General features: G+C 34.9%; 1 protein-coding gene across 3 annotated transcripts in view; it reads left to right on the forward strand.

Annotated features, from left to right (window-relative positions):
- Positions 1-18,177, forward strand: part of TET1 (tet methylcytosine dioxygenase 1) — a 105,258-nt gene that overhangs the window by 2,800 nt on the left and 84,281 nt on the right. For 2 of the 3 annotated variants that reach the window (XM_023537831.1, XM_023537832.1), the window contains exon 1: positions 4,659-6,557. In XM_023537831.1, the coding sequence (XP_023393599.1) occupies positions 4,659-6,557 (1,899 nt within the window). Of the gene's footprint in view, positions 1-4,536; positions 6,558-18,177 lie in introns of those variants that run through there. The other variant, XM_011372145.2, reaches the window with a different exon arrangement.

Here is an 18,177-nt window from a genome sequence, read left to right on the forward strand (position 1 = left end):
TCCCTTCTTTTTTCTGTGGCCCTTTTTGGCCTTTTTTTTTTTTCTTGCTCTCTGCAGGGCAGCAGGGTTATTTTACATATGGAAGGAGTCTTTGACTAAATCTGCTGGCATTCTAGTGAGTTTCCCTGAACAGCCTTTCCTTGTGCCGAGGGCTCTCACACTTCCTGTGGTAGAAAACTATCTAGGAACTGCAAGCAACCCGCCCACCTCCTCCTCTTCCTTTAGATGTAGAACTTAGTTGCTCGAGGAAACTAAGCCAGGTGGTGCCTTTTAAAAAGAAATATTTTAAGTCTGTATTTCTCAGTCAAGTGCAGTAGCCTTTAAATTCTGAGTAGCCTTTAAATTCTGAATGAAGTGACTATGAAAACAGCGTTACTTTTTCAACTAGCTATATGTATGCAAATACCACTTTTTTGGCCACTGCTGGTAGTGGGAAGGATTGCAATATAATTTTAAATTGACATGCAGGCTGGATGGTTATATCAGTTCAGCCACTTCCTGCCTAGTGGACTTTTGGAGGTCCAGAAAGAGGAGGGGGTTTAAGTGGGAGAAGACTTTGACATGGTACTGTGAATGTTGTCCTTTACAGACAGCTGATATAGTTTAGGAAGTCAACTTTCATTTTCTAGGCCAGGTGATTACTTTAATAATTGTAAAAAAAAACAAACAAATGAAAAAACACCTCTCTTTAAAGAAAGACTGATTACAATTACTTAGTACGCTCACATAATATTGAGGCAAAAATCTGATCCTATTTGTTTACCAATTTGGTTAATTAAGTTTAAATTCTATGTGAATAATTAGCAGATTCTTACATAGGCCTTGTTTATCAATATTCACCCTGGGGCCTGTTCTTCCCACTTCTCCAGTCTTTAACTTGGGTCTAGCATTGTGTCTTTTCATGTTTCATATTATGAGTTGGCCTCTTATCTCTTGGCCTATAATGTTTGGATCTCATACACTCCAGTCCCCTATCTCACAAGGACATTTTAGGAAAAAAAAATTTTAATTGTGGGTAAAGGGTTTTCATACCCTCTGGTGAAAAGATTTGTTAAATAAGTAATGTTTTGCATCCCACAGTTGTTGGGGGAGTGGGAGTTGTTTTATTTTTCTTCTCTTCCACGAAAATAACTCAGAATAGAGTCCATTAACTAGATATGGTTCCCCTCATGAGCCTACTGTATACGTTTAGTAACAAGGGCATCATGCTCTTATTTTCTTCTTTGGTCATGTTATCCTATAGCTATCTCTGTAGCACTCAGACTCTTGAATATATTCTAGGGTAGAATAAAACTGATTCTGAGAAATAATCGAAATGTCAGTTTTCATCAGAAGTGAAAAATGGAAGTGGAATTAGTATTCAGTTCTGAATGTACCTTTTTTGTATAACTTAAATACTCTAATAAATAAAAGCACCAAAAAAAAGGAAATGGAGCACTTAATATTGTTTATAGATTATTAAGGAAAATAAATTTAAGGAGTTCTGTGGGGATAATTCCATATTTAAATATGGACCTATTTAATAGAATGGACTATATTATTTATTTATTTTTTAATTTCAGAAGAAGATTGCAGCCTCTTCTCCCAGAGTTCAGCTCTGGGGTAACTTGGTTTATCACTAAAGGTTACATTTCATCAGTGGAGCCAAGGTTGATAAAATTAGAATCTTGTGGGAGCCCTTATTTTGTTTCTGATTGTCTGTTTCTTTGGCTGGGTGGTACCCAGTGGTTTCTCCCCTGCAGTCGTGTTTTTCAGGGGTCATTGGCCTCTTTCATGATCTCATAAAAAGGCTGTTACCATTTAAAGAGGCCACATCTTCCCAATCAATGTTGCTCATACCTTTTCCATTTCCTTGGCAGGCTCTTTTTTAAGAGATAAGGCCTGACTGGTCAACATTATCTTAATTACAAGTCTGAATTTTTAAAGCACTTCAATTTAAAAATATAAAAGAATATATAAGAGACAGAGATTGATTTATAAACTACTTTCAAAAACAGATCCCATGACACCCTCTGGCATGTCCAGATTACTTGCCTACGTATATGAATTTTAATTTCCCTGATTATAATACCTAGATGACATGCTCCTAATAATTTTTTAGCAACGTAATCTTGATACAAGAGAAAAAGCATGCTTATACTGATACTGTTGAATTTCTAGAGAATGGAATGGATTGCTTTTGATTATCTGAAAAAACATTCTTATAAAGATTGCTGACTTTCTAGAGATTGCAATTGCAAATGTCTTTTGTTTTCTAAAAATGCTGGTATAAAAATCAGTGGTTTTTGGAGAAAATATCTAATAGTTTTTCACAGCCAAAGAGTTACTGCAAGCCATTTTTTTCTTTTTTCTTTTTTTTTTTTTAAGAAAGGGAGAAAGCAGTAAGCTTGGCTGCCAAGAACTCGAGTGAAGTATTCTTTGGCCTAGTGTTTGTATTTAGCACGGTTGTATCAAAATGTTATTTTCTTGTGGTTTTCATTAATGTCTATTTAAAAAGTCTTTCTTAAAGGCAAAATGCTTTGACTCTGAGTGTTGTGCTCTGAGATCTTTTATTATAGTGTGTGGCCTGCACTGTGTTAGGTGGGAACAGAAACAAAAGAACTTGATCTTGCCTTGTGCTATATAGCAGACTGTGTTAAACTAGTTCTATAATAATAACTACCACTTGGCCTATTTTCTCTTATTATTACTTTTTGTATTTGGAGTTGTAATCAGCCTTTAAAAAAAACTCATTTTTTAAACATCTATTATATGCCAGCCCTGTGCTAATAAGCCTTTACATACATATAGCATCTTATTTTATTCTCATGGTAACCCAATGAGGTTGGTACTATTATTCTTCCTATTCTGTTACACATAAGGAAACTGAAGTGCAGAGAAACTAAGGAATTTGTCAGAATCACATGGCTAGTAATGTTTCTGAGTTGGAAACTGAACCCAAGTCTGCATAATTCAGAAGTCCTTCTTACCCTACCTCTCCCTCCTCCCCCAACCTCATATCACAAGGATGAAACCTAGGTTTCCCTGTAGGAGCCCATTGATACCTCAAAACAACTCATTTCAGATGCAGAAACCTTGACACTCAGTTAAGTACTTTACTAAAGGACATAGCTGATAATCACAGGTTCAAATTTAGGGCTTTCTGATGTGATACCTTCTGTAGCCACTAAACCAACCAATGCATTTAGGGATTACCTGGATCAGATCAGTACAGCAAAAACAAAAAAGAAAAATTTGAGTATGATAGAGGGCTGTCAAATTTTTACTTTAAAAATAAATAAATAAATAAAGCCTATCCCCCACCTTTTTCACAAAAGAAAAGACTTTTACTACATTTTAGTGAGAGAAAACAGGAAGGCATAATTTCAGAATAAGGGAGAGTTGTTTAAATGCATCTATTCAACTTTGTGAAAAGATTTATACTGCCTCATTTTTTCTTCCTCATTTTGCCACAGACTGTGATCACTTGATGGCAGACCAGTTTTTGGTAACGATTCTCCTACAATATGCTTTCTCAAAATCCAACAACCTGTCAACTGTTAAAGAATTATCACCCAGTCTGTTGTCACACTGTTGGTTCTGTGATTTTTGGAGAGTCTACAGATATATTTTTTTTTATGGTGAGCTTCATCCTCCTTCAAACCTTGGTCTCATTTTGGGTCAGGATAAACAATCTGAGGAGATTAAAAGGCAATTGATGATGGTTCTTGGTCATCCCTCTTTTATTTTCTTTTTTCTCGTTTATCTTGCTTAACATCTTTTGCTGTGTTAATTATCTCATATTTTTCTTATTTCCAATTTCATGGCCTAGGCATTCACCTTGAGACTTTTGAGACCCTTGATGGAAGAGATTTTAGAACCATCAGTTTTTGGATTAGTTGAGTAAAAGAGAAGAAGCGGATCATTTCTGAGTGTGGGCAATGCCCGCTATAGTGCCTTCCTTATACATAGTAGGTACTCAACAGATACTTGTTGGACCAGTGAGTCTTATTTGTAGCCTAATCTGTTAATGGTAACTCCCAAGATTTTATGCTATCATTTGTGTGGATGGAAAAAGCTCAAAATTTGTGGATTGTTAATTGGAATGTGGTATTAACATTATTGAATCTCCAAGGAGTAGAGTTTCTTGGATTATATAAGCCTCTGGTTTTTACCAGCTTTGTTGTCAAACAGATGATACCTCTCTCTGCCTATATGGTGATGTGCTGAGGAAAGAGATTAATAAATAATTTTTTAAGTATCCAAATTTGTGAAGATTGGGATTTGAGCTTTCAACTCCATGTAACAACAATAGTTGTAGTTTCCAATCTAAAGGAACTTGATCAACTTAATCAGTTGTCACAGTAATTAAAGGAGCTTTATTGTAAATCCAGCATTTAAATGATATGTGTTTTTGTGTGCATGTCTATATTTTCCTTTTGCAGCAAAAATCTTCAGTTCCCTAATTTTAATTAATAATTGGTAGTAAATATTCCCATTTGAAAGGGAAAATGTGTAGGAGAAAGACTCACTTCCAATGTTTTTTTGTTATTTCAGACCAAAACCTTGTGCAAGTGAGCTCGACCATGGTGCATCCAGATTCTCCTCAAAAGTGAGACTTTCTGAAGGACCAATGACTCTGTTTCCTGTGCTCTTTCATTTTTTCCTACTCCGTAGCTATGTCTCGATCCCGTCATGCAAGGCCTTCCAAATTAGTCAGGAGGGAAGATCTAAACAAAAAGAAAAACAGTCAGCTGAAGAAGACATCCAAGGCAGCCAACAAAAATGTGGCATCGGTCAAGACAATGAGCCCTGGGAAATTAAAGCAATTAATTCAACAAAGAGATGTTAAGAAAAAAACAGAACCCAAACCACCAATGCCAGTTAGAAGCCTTCTGACAAGAGCTGGAGCAGCACGAATGAATTTGGAGAGGACTGAGGTTCTTTTTCAGAACCCGGAATCCTTAACTTGCAATGGGTTTACAATGGCTCTCCGAAGTACCTCTCTTAGCAGGCGACTCTCCCAACCTCCAGTAGTCATAGCCAAACCCAAGAAAGTTCCACCTCCTAAAAATTTAGAAAAGAAACATGAGTGTAATTATAAGGTACTCACTAACATGGGAGTAAAGCACTCAGGAAACGATTCTGTCTCAATGCAAGACCCCCTAATTCCTCCCGATATAGAGAATCTAATTGGCATACAAAATGCATCTTTAATTAAAGGTGAGAGCCAAGAGATAGCCCAGTCTTGGTCCCAAAGGGCTGAGGATTCCAAAATAAATATTCCCATTCACAGTGATCCTGCAGCAGAGATCCTTTCTGGGTCATTGGAAGGCACCTGTAATGGTGAAGGAGTATTCTCTAAAGAGACATTGAATGATATCAGTAATTCCCCTAGAATGTTTGCTCAGGACACTCTGTGTGCTCCTTTGCTCCAAAGAGCAGCTCTCAAGGTTACCTCTGAAGGAAACTCTAGCATTCAGTTAGAAGATTTGGGTTCACGAGTAGAATCTCTTAAGCTATCTGATTCTTACCAGGAGCCCATCAAAAGTGAACATGATTGCCGCCCCACCTCCAGCTTTAATAAAGTTATTATACCTGAATTAGACCTTAGAAACTATTTGTCTATTGGTGGGTCAATGTATCCTACCTCATTAATAAAACTCCTCTTGACAGGCTCAGAACAAAAAACCCTTGGTGCTAAACCAGATCATCCAGAGGTACTCAAAGCTACTCTAGATAAACAGGAAGTTCCTGACACCACCCCTGTCCTAGGACAGGCCTTTAGTGCTGTCCCACATCAATGGGAAGTTCCTGGTGCTAACCCAGTTCATGGAGAGGCTTTGGGTGAGACCCAAGAGCCACCAGAATTCCCTGGTGCTATCTCAGTCCAAGGAGAGGTCTTTGGTGCTATCCTAGACCAACAAATCCTTGGTATGGGTGGTGGTACTGTCTCAGACCCACCTATCTTTCTTCCTGCCCCTCTAAACCCAATTGCTACTTATAATACTCTCCCAGAATGGCCTGATCCCCAGGGTACCGTTTCATATGGCCTTGAGGTCCAGGGTGCTATGCCGATATTGCCTTTGGGCGGCTCAGGCGGCTCAGGTTACACTCCTCAACCATCATCACACTCAGAGATAAGTTTGGTACCTCCAATAATGGCTATAAGCAACATAGAAAATGAGAAGCAGGTTCATATAAGCTTTCTGCCAGCTAACACTCAGGGGTTCACATTAGCCCCTGAGAGGGGACTCTACCATGCTTCACGGGGCATTGCCCAATACTCCCAAGCTGATCCTAGCAAACCAGAAGGTGGGAACTCCCAGATCAACACCACAGTGGTGTCTAGGCCAGTGTCACTTGCCAGTACCTCCTCTTCTCCTTCCTATACAACTTTGCTACCTACATTGGAAAAGAAGAAACGAAAGCGATGTGGGATCTGTGAGCCCTGCCAGCAGAAGACCAACTGTGGTGAATGTACTTACTGCAAGAACAGAAAGAACAGCCACCAGATTTGTAAGAAGAGGAAATGTGAGGAACTGAAAAAAAAACCATCCGTCATTGTGTCTTTGGAGGTAAGTAAATACTCACGGGGCTGGGAGATGCCTTTGAGATTTGGTAGAGTGATCTGTGCAGAGGCAGTTTGCTTCAGTATTATATCTTTTTACTGTGATATAAAATGTTGCTTTAAGTTATCTGTATGAATCTGGACCTCCCTGCAATATGTCTTGTGTAGTGATACATGAGTTTATTTTTAGAATTTGTCTCAGAAATTCTTCGATTTATAGGATTTGATGGAGACATAGAGAAATTTTATTAAATGTGGCTTTGCAAATATTTCCACTATGCCTCATTTCGGCTAAATGTGTGTCTTTTTTTGGAAGTTACAGATTTAAAAATTAAGAGTGGAACAAATTCATTAACTTCCTTGCAGCTTGAGACACTCGAGGAATTAAATTTCTTTTCTTTTGAAAGAATAAACTGTGTGTATTCTTAATCTTGAAACTTCGCCTTGAACGTATAACAATAATACAGCTTTCCTCTCGATTTTTGGCAGGTGATTTCTACCACTTCTGCTGTAATCTCACAGGATTGTTGGGATTAAATGGTATTTAGAAGCTGAGCCCAGAGTAGTGGCATTCCTGCAGTCCCAGCTACTCCAGAGGCTGAGGCTGGAGGATTGCTTGAGCCCCGGATTCTGGGCTGTAGTGCCTGCACTAAGTTCAGTGTCATTATGGTGTCATTATGGTGACCTCCCTGGAGTGGGGGACCACCAGGTTGCCTAAGGAGGGGTGAACTGGCCTAGGACAGGAACGAACAGGTCAGAACTCTGGCGCCAGTCAGCAGTAGGATTGTGCTTGTGAATAGCCACTACACTCCAGCCTGGGCAACATAGCAAGACTCTGTCTCTTTTACCGCTCCCTGATTTAGAGAATCCTGTATCTCCAAATAAGATAATAAAAGTTGAAAAAGAAGGAAGTTGAAAATGGTTTGTAAACTCCAAAGTGATATATAAACATTAGTTCTCATTATAGTTTATGAACCTAAGGTAGTAAAAGTATTGGTTGACTTAGACTTCATTTAAAGGATTTTATGGAGCTTGGTTAATACTCAAACTTGGCTTTTCAGATGTTTAAAACACCTGTCAACTATGGTGTTTTTAATTTTTAGCTCACTCACTTGAAGCTAAGATTTATTTTGTGTCTATTATGAATACAGTTATGGCAGAATAGATGAATTTAAAAGTATTATGAACTTAAATTCAGTCAGTCTTTTCTATTTCATTCTTGACTTAAATTATCTGCAAAAATGCTGACTTCCTATTTGACTAAGCCATTGCAAACAAAAGGTCAGACATTTAACCAAACATTTGTTGATGGGTATTTAAAGTGTTTCTAAAATATTCTGTTATTGCAAACTTTACTGCAATGAATAGTCTTCCTTTACTCAAATTACTTTGTAATATGAGTTTATCACAATGTTGCCAGTTACTTAACAGTTTACAAACCTACATCTAAAACACTTAGTAGCAATGTCTTTAGCAGACACCTCCCTTGTATGCTCCTGTTTTGTAATATTATCAAATGACATGCTTGCTAAAGATACTCTGTCTCTAATAGATATAAACAAATTTGTTCTCTTCTTTCCCAAACTTACTCTTCCTCTTGCATTAGGTACTTGGTTCAATGGCTTATCTGTAATCTACACGGTCACCCAAAAGGTAAAATTCAGTCAGCCTTGATACTTTTCTCTCTTTCTTCTAGAGAGTCTCTTGTTCTATAAGATCTGAGCACTTCTATCTCTCCATTTTCTTGGTTACTGCTGTAGTTAAGGTTTTTATCTCTTACTGGGACAATTTCAGTGCTCTTTTTATTATCTGCAAGTATTTATTGCACTTCTACTCTGAGTTGTGCACTGGAGATTTGCTGTGAGTGTACCAGACAGCAGGGAAGTCAGGGTGTTAAACAACAAGCGCTCCTTAGTGCGATTTGAGTTTTCTTTCTGATAACTCTGATTCTCTTACTTAAATACACTTAATGCTCTTCTGTATGTATGGTATATCTCACTGAAAACAAAAGAAAATAGAGCAAAATTCATTAGCATGCAACACAAGACCTTCAAGATCTTGGCACAGCTGATTGCCTCTGTCTACTTTGTTGTCACTTCTCAGATTGTATTTAAAGTTTCAGCAGTATCTGGCTACTTATATTTCCCCAAGCTAACCATACATCTTCCCGCCTCAGCGTTCATGCTCATGGTACATCTTCCTTTCCCTATTTGATCAAAGTCTACCCATTCACTCACTCCTCACGGTGCCCCAGCTGTACTTGTGTGTTCCGTTGGTTTCATACCAGTGCACTTTGTTTTTCTAGTGCCTGTCTAGGCAGGTACTTAGTTAATATATAGAGAATATATTTGTAACTCAGATAGTCAGGTTTATAAATTTAGATGTTGGTGTGTAGTTTACACATGTAAACATGCTCTGGCAAGTAAGTGTGGCCACTGTTGTCAAGTTGTCAAGTTCTGTTAGTATGGGGGGGGGGAAAAAAAAATTGGTAAAGGAAGAAAAAACCTGGCCGGTGGGCAAAAACCTCCAAAAAACAAAAAACTTAATTTAAAAAAAAAAAAAACTTTCATTTTGACATAATTCAGATTTATAGAAAAGTTATGAGTTGTACAGAAAATTTGATATATCTTTTGGCCAAATGATAATATTTTAACATTATTTTATCTTTTTATCTCTCTTTCTCTATCTCTCTGACTCAGCTCTTTATATTTTTCTGAAACAATTGAGATTAAGCCACAGACATGGTATTTCTTTGTCCCTACATACTAGAGAATATATTTCCTAAAACCAAGGATATTCTCTTATTGAAATTAGGAGATTAACATTGAACTATAATTATTATCTAACCCATAGACTTTATTCTTATTTCACTTACAAGAAAATGTCTTCTTGGCCTCTTTTAACCTGGAACAGTTCCTCAAATTTTGAAAAACTTTATGGAGATATAATTGACAGAATAAACTGCACATGTTTAAAGTGTGCAGTTAGATAATTATGGCATATGTGTACACTGTGTAACCATTATAATCAAAACATCACTCCCAAAAGTTTCTTTCTGCCTAGCCTCCTCCCTGTACTCTTCTTCCTCAGGCAAACACTATCTTTCTGTCACTATAGATTAGTTTGCATTTTCTAGAGTTTGATATAAATGAAATCATACAGTGTACTTTTTTGGGGGGAAGGGGGTCTAGAATAGTTCTTCAATATTTGTCTTTTATGACTTTTGCTATTTTCGCCAAGTACAGACCACTTATTTTGCCCCTCAAACTTTCACTTATTAGTTTTAACAATCATTGGTGATTTTTGCCTGATGGCTGCTAAATGGCGATTCTCTATTTATTCAAAATGTATTATTTGGCCTTAAACTTTAAGGAAGAGCTTTTCCTTCTTACAATTTTATTTATTTCAATATGAACTTGTAGGTTTTTATTATATTCAGTAGGTTATAATATTTTATTATCATTATTTATTTTGATGCTCAAATTGTCCCAAATTTGGCCAGGGAACACCTTCAACCCATTCTTTGAATAAATCTTTATTTTCTGGCACAAGTATTCTAGGCTTTTCTACTTTCTGTCCTGACCCAGACCTGAAGTCAGCTATTTATCCAAGGAAACTTGGTTCCTTTTAGCAGAGAATGATACTTAGAAACCAAGATCTTGATGATAGATGTGATCGTGGTTACTGGAATGTCAGTGCTGTGTTCAAAAATTACTTAAATTAGTTCTTTCTCTCTGTCTCTATTTTTCTCTCACACGTGCACCATCTTCACCCTTCTATGTGATTATATTCTTCATTTAAAATATAGTTTTAATTAATTCGTTTCTGTGTATTTTCTATTTCAGGGTTTCCTTATACTTGATGATATTCATATTCTCTCGCTCTCTCTTGTTCTTCCTCTGCCCCCGAAGATTACCTTTATCACTGACAAAGCTGATCATGAAAAATGTATTTGATCATCTTTCTACTAAATTCTGGCAGTAATTCTGACCCACCCATCCAACAGTGCCTGGAGAGGCAAAGGCTCTCTGAGAGAAGTTCATTCTGAGAAAATGAGGAACCATTGTCTTATGCTCTTTTGTTTTTGGTTCCTTTTGCTTAATATTATATTTATGAGATTTATTCATATGTCGCTTATAGTTACAGATATTCATTGTCATTGCAATATAGTATTCCTTTGTACATATGTACCACAACATATTATTTATCCTGCTCTTTATGAACAGTAGTGCTACTATCATGAACACAATCATAAATGTCTTTGGTAAATATATGTATATATTTGTATATATTTGTATATGTTTGTATATGTATATATTTGTATATGTATATTTGTATATGTTTTATTTTAATAATTTTGTTGAGTGTGCAGTAGTATCACTACATTGCATTTCCTTGATGTCTCATGAAATTGAGTTACTTCTGATATGCTTTTTAGTCAGTTAGGTATCTTCTTTGAAACGCCTAAGTCTTTTGTTCATTTTTGGTTATTCTGCCTTTTCAGTTTTGATTTATGATTTCATTGTGTTTGTTGATATAAATCCTTTGTTAAATATATAATTACAGATATCTGTACCCATTTTGTGACTTGACTTTTTGCTCAATCATGCTTTTTAATGAACAGAAATTCTTTAATGTAGTCCAATTTACCAATCCTCTCCTGTATGATCTCTTTTTCTGTCCTGTTTAAGAAAAATTAGTCTACTTTTTGCCAGTTCCAAGGTCGTGAAGATGTTCTCTTTTGCTTTCTTCTTAAAAAATGACTTTTTAAAATCTTTCACATCTAGATGTACACTATATCTGGAATTAACTTTTGTTTATTGTGTGAGATAAGAGTCACAATTCATTCTTTCTCATATGTATATCTACTTGACCAGCAGCATTATTGCAATGACCATCTTTTTCCCATTATTATAGTGTTAGCTTTGTTATAAATCAGGTGATTAGTTCTGGATCTGTTTTTTAGACTCTGTTTTGTTGGCCTCTATCCTTGTGTCTGAACTGTCATTATTTACTAGGCTTTATAGCAAGCTAACTGATAGTAAGTCTTTCAGCTTTGTTCTTTAATATAGATTTCGGCAAGTTTTTGGTTCTTTGCATTTTCATTAAAAATTTTGAATCAGCTTTAAATTTGCCCCAAAAAAACCATACTGAGATTTTTATCGTGATTATGTCCAATCTGTACATGATTTGGAGAGATTGACATTTTTACAATATTGAATCTTTCAGTTCATGACCATGGTATATATATATTTTAAATTGATTGATTGATTGATTTTAAATTGAAGTATAGTTTATATACAAATGATGATATATTTTTATTCATGTAACTCATTTAATTTCTTTCGATAATGTTTTGTAGTTTTCAATATGGAGTCATTAGTTTTATTCCTAGTATTTGATATATTTTTCTCTTTTCTGATTTTTTTATGTAAAAAAATTGATATTTATTTGACACTATTATCAATGATCGAAGGCCATTTACTTTAATACCTAAGAATATTGATAAGCAAATAATATATTTGTTTGTTCCTTACATTAGAATTATCTTACTTATTGAGAGTTGGAGTTAGAAGAGAAAATACATTTACAGTTTTAAAATGTTAATATTTGGTAGTTTTTTGTTAGTGCTTATATGAAACAGAACTGTTAAAAAAATTTTTTTCTCTATAATATGCTTAGCCCCTAAGACATATGCCACTTCTCAAATGTTAACTGCTAATCTCCAGGAGAAGTAAAAACAATTTTTGATTTACTAATTTTGGTCATAGATTACATTTTTATCTCTCACAATAAGAATTTCTCTTAATTGTACAGCAAGATGGCTACATAGTCTTCCTAGAGATATCTTTTGGTTAAGAGATAAAATATTGTCTTTCTGCTAAGCTTTGTTCAGTGTTCTCCATATTCAGAAATACAGATAATTAAAACCACTAACTTTATAACTCATAGTCATGTAGGAATTTGCTCTTGGCTATGTATTCTTCATGTGTATTTGTACTTTAACATTTTGAGAAATATGCATTACCTTAGTCATTGAATAGTGATAGAAGTTAAAGTGGGGGGAGGGACTTTTTAGAGATAGGTGCTTTAGCCAGGCTACACATTCACACATAATTTTTAATGTTTATAACAACAAAAGAAAAAAAGCACAGTTGTTTGTAGATATGCTTCTGAGGGTGAGGTATTGCATTATAATCTCTTGATATTTTGGTATAGCATAAAGTTTAGTTAACAATTAAATAACTAAACAAGCTATTTATGAGTTGGTTGCCGAAGTGAAATAATCTCTCTTGCATTTACTCTAGTTAATATTGATTTCCCCCCAAAAAATATTAACGGATTATTGTATGCTCGGTTAGATTAAATAGCAGTGTACTAGGTAACACTGTGAAGTATTCTATTTATTACTGTGCCGTCTTCTTAGCTAATGCAGATTTCACCTGGAAAAATAGTAATACCTACTTAGGCTGTACTTGAAAAGCTAAAAGTTAAGTAATATCATATGATACAATTTGAACCATTGACTGTCCACTATCTTATTGATAATGTGATTAACAATGTGGTTCCAGATATGTTATTTCAGAATTGGTTGACATACTTTTTAGTTTATCCATTTTCGTGGGAGTGGGGATGGGGCAACCCTCTCCTGGCCATTGCTTTTCTGAGTGTTTTCAAACAGCTGGATCTCATTTTGGCATATGTTGTATATGGCATATGGAACAAATTTTTGCTACCAACTCCTTCAATTGAGGGCAGATGTTATATGTCCTTAAATATGCCTTTAAGGAATCTTTTTGGATCACTACTGAGACTTCAGTAGCATACCTAACCACAGAGCTGACCATAGGAAAAAAAAAAAGCCTTTGGGATCTAGGGTTCTTGCATGCATAAATCATATGTCAATAAAACCATGCTGATTGTGATTGATTCTGACCTGTGGGTGTTAATTTCTAGAATCTTGTCACTGTGGTATGATCTTATCTTGTCATTTTTTGTATATCATTTTATCCAGGAAATAAAAGTGTGAAACTGGCTAATCTTTTTATTTAGTTTCAGCATAATCTAAGTTATACTATTCTATAATAGTGAGCACTGTAGTATGGTACATGTTTATTTTGCCATGGAGCTTGATTCCATATCTATTTTTGTTGGTCAACCTCTTGGTTTTTCAATTCTGAGTGGTATTTTGAGAGCTGATAATTCAAAAGCTACAAAAGTCATTCTCTTTATAAAGTTGCCAGTCATTGTGGCACTATGATATAGCACAATTGTTACCAAGAAGGAAAGAAGGCTGGGTCTTTTTGTGTTATCATACTTAAATAAGATACAAGTAGCAAAGAAATCAAACTAATCTAAGTAATTCAGGTCATTACCCTGGTAATGAGACTCAGTGGTCCAGTCATGAGTATCCAGAAAGTCTTGGCTAATTATCCTCAGCTCTTCTATGTGTTATGAAAGCAACAAAAGAAAAATCTTGCTTTTTTCTGAGTTAATTATGTCCCGTTAATACTGAGTCACTGTATTTAAAAGAAGGGCATGGTGTTCTGCTGAAAGAGCAGTGATTAAAACTGAGATGTTTAAATTATAAGATTAAGGCTATTTCTTACCAATGTCTTTTTAAAAAGTGTGTTATAAACCATTTATCGTATTCCTTTTATACTTAATATATCATCTTAGCAGCTAGTACCTAAAAACATTTTGGAATTTATTCTATACATATCATTTTCAAGTACCAATGTTATTAGAATCATGGGATATCTGTAACAAATTCAAATAGAAGACTTGAGAAAAAAGTTTTTAGGAAGGTAAAAACTTTACCAGAATGCTTTAAAGATATGTTAAAAAGCTCTACTACCTATGTTGTTTAAAATTGCTGCCATATACATTTGTGATTGAATGATACTGACATGCAATGTTTAGGCAAGTCAAAATTCTAAAGGAAAAAAGTATGAAAGCTCAAAATCTTGTATTTTTCTAATTGTGAATGGAATTTAGAAAAACAATGCTAGAAGGATACCTATCAAACCAAAGTGTGGTAGTTTTACCTCTGAGGATTAGAATTTTCTGGATGGAGAAGGGGGCATGTATTGAGTAGATTAGAAAATATGTAACTTTAAGTTTTTGTTTAATTTTTTTATGTAGTTTGAATTTTTACATAACGAGCTTGTGTTACTTTAAAAAGTAATAAAACATGCTAAATCAAAGTAATGTAATTTGCATTTAAAAAGTTTAGAAGCAGAGGGAAAAAAAACCTATAATCCTACTACCTAGACCATGAATATATTGGCATGTTTGCTTCCAGTATTCTTTCTGCATTATGAAAATAACATACTCCAAGTCAAATGGGTAAAGTTTTTTCTTCTTTTTTCATTCAGTATATCATCAAGATTTTCCCTTGTAATTAAAAATTTGTTAATATTTTTTTAAAATGTGTAATATTCCCTTAGGTAAATGAACATAACCTACTAAATTATTTTTTGTTGCTGGATGCTTCAGTTTCTTTAAAATTTTCATGTGGTAGTGAACTTTTTTTTGTATAAAGCTTGGTTCCCGTTTCAGATTATTTCCTGACACTGAAATCATTAGTCTTTTATTTCAAGCTAAATATATTAGCATAACTAAAATATTTAGCATTTTGCTAGTGAGTTGTTGCCTAATAATTTCTAAATCTTTACCTCTTTTGGAAACCTGAAGTTCGTGGTACAGATATGTTTTTTTTAGAAAGTCAGGTCCATTTCGGTCTCCCAAAATGAGAAACTAAAGTTTCTATTATATTCTTTTTGGTAAACACATATTAATGCCCTCTAAAAGAGGGTGATTGAACTGGTATTTCAGCATATCTCTTAACTAATGACTGGGTACTAGCCAGATCAGATTAGGGACTTGGCATATTTTTAGCTACTATGGAAAAAAAAACAAAAGAATTTAAAAATTACTATTATTAGTGCTTTAGTCTCGCTAAAATTTCCACATATTTTTTGGTTACTAGACAAGAATTCCTGATTAATTTGATCCTACTTAAAATGATCCCAACACTGGTCTTTCATGTGATGTTTCAGAAATCATAAAAATAGAACTTCTGCATTAGAGATTTTTAATCTAGATGAGCTTCAGTGCTCTGTTGGTTCCTTCCCCTCAAAATTATATGCAACATATTGTTTTTATATGCATTTTTCTGGAAAGATAAACCATAGCTTAACCTACCCCTCAAAATTATGTGCAATATATTTTATATGCATTTTTCTAGAGAGATGGTCCATAGCTTTCATTAGATTTTACAGAAGGTGTAAGTCATGTTTTCTACTCTCCAAAAGAAAAACAAGAGAATCATACCACTTTTTAAGACTTTGAAGGAATGAAATTGACAACCGTTTCTATGGTTAAGTAAAACACAGTTATACTAAGAGTTTTCATATTCCCCCATGTGGTCATCAGTGTGAGAATAGCTCTGTTTGTAACATCGTGATAGACCTGTGAAACAGGGCTGCCATGAGCAGAGGAGGTGTCTATAAAGGGTCAGACACAGTGCTTGCTATATAGTAGATGCTTAAATGTGGTAGTTATTGTTATGTCCTTGAAGAGATTTGCATAGTCATTTCATTACTTTCACCACTTTCCTTTTACCACTTGATTTATGTTACTTAAAGGAAAGTAACTGAAGTCTTCAGAAGTGGCCTGTACACACCATTTCAAAATGCAAAAGCGTTTTTCCTGCTGGAGGATTAATATGTATTATGAATGAATTGGTTTCACTGTTCCCATGTGATAGAGAATTATAATTGTGGTTTCCAGTGAGACAACAATGCCATAGTTATTTTCTTGTCCTTGTATAATGAGAGGGTTTTGGTGTTTCTGGGGTATTTTACACATTTACTCTATACAGCTTATTTTCATATCATATTTCATATCAATACCATTTTGTGGTGCGTTTTCCGTTAAAGAGCAAAAGTAGGATCAAGGCAGGAGAAAGTGGGAGGACAAAACAGTGGAAGACCACGGTTGATCCAAATCATGGAATTTCAGATGGGGTTTATATAGTTTAGATTTAGAGAGAAAAGTATGTATGTTAATTTCTTGTATACTAGTAGGAGTAAGTAACTTGTTTAGAAGTTAATACAGAATTGCAGGGAAATTTGTCTACTAGGCAACATAGAAATTAAATTATCTTCTTTATTCACCTAATTCCATTTTCTAGAGACCCTTATAGTGCTCTATGAGATGTTAAAACAAAAATCAATAAAACAAGGAAAACAAACTAGTGGTTAACTTTTTTTTTTAAAGATCCAACAACCAGGGAACTAAATCTTCATTGCTAATTAGATAGATAAGATTTTAACAGAATTGAAAATTTTTTGACTCGAAACACAGGAAACTGACAAAAGAAGAAATAAGGAAAGAAATTAACATTTATTGGGGGTCCACTATGGACTAGACATTGTGTTAAAGGGCTTAATGTTACCATATTCGATCCTGACAATGACCAATGAAGTTTAAGTATTAGGACTCTCATTTTGTGGACTAAGAAATAGAAACTCACTTTAAAAATGTGTTTAATTCCTCATAGTTAGCAAGTAGTAGAGGTACTCTTTCTGCTATGATATGGGAGAATTGAACAATCTGCTTTTAAAATTGAGATATAATTCACAAATCATAAAGTTTACTCTTTTTAAAGTGTATGGTTCAGTGGTCTTTAGTATATTTATAAGATTATATAACCATCACCACGATCTTAATTCTAGAACATTGTCATCACCCCCAAAAGAAATCTAGTACAATTAAGCAGTCACTCGTCATTTTCCTCTTGCTCCAGCACCACCGCCCGCCCCCGCCTGCCCCGCGCCCCCCCCTCCCCGCCGCCAGTTCTTGGCAACTAATCTATTTTTGCCTTTATGGATTTGCCTTTTCTGGACATTTCATATATGGAATCATACAATATTTTGTCTTTTGTGTCTGGCTCACTTAGCATGATGTTTTCATTCATGTAGTAGCATGTATCAGTTTTTCATTCCCTTTTAAAGGTGAATAATATTTTATCGTATGAATAAATCACATCTTGTATAAACGTTTATCAGGTGATAGACTTTCAGGGTGTTTCCATTTCTTGGCTATTAGGAATAATGCTTTTGTGAACATTTGTGTACAGGTTTTTGTATGGGCATTTGTTTTTAAATATTTAGGGTATATTCCTAGAATATGTGATAGAGAATTGTAGGGGTGGAATTGCTGGGTCATAGGGTATAACTCTTTGTTAAGGAATTGCCAAACTTTTCCAAAGCAGCTGTACCATTTTATATTCCAATAGTCAATGTACCAAGGATTCTAAATTTTCCACATCCTTACCAATGCTTGTTATCATCTGACTTTTTTTTATCATTATCTTTCTAGTGGGTGTGAAGTGGTATCTCACTCACCTGGGTTTTAATATGCATTTCTCTAATAATTAATGATGTCAAGCATCTTTTCATGTGCTTATTGGCCATTTGTATATCTTCGGAGAAGTGTCTATTCAAATCTGTCATGGTCCCTATGGGCTACTATGACAAAATACTGCAGACTGGGTAGCTTGAAAACAACAGAAATTTATAGTTCATAGTTCTGGAGGCTGGGAAGTCCAAGATCAAGGT

This window comes from Pteropus vampyrus, unplaced genomic scaffold, assembly GCF_000151845.1.
Source record: "Pteropus vampyrus isolate Shadow unplaced genomic scaffold, Pvam_2.0 Scaffold202, whole genome shotgun sequence".
In the NCBI taxonomy this organism is placed as follows: Eukaryota; Metazoa; Chordata; class Mammalia; order Chiroptera; family Pteropodidae; genus Pteropus; species Pteropus vampyrus.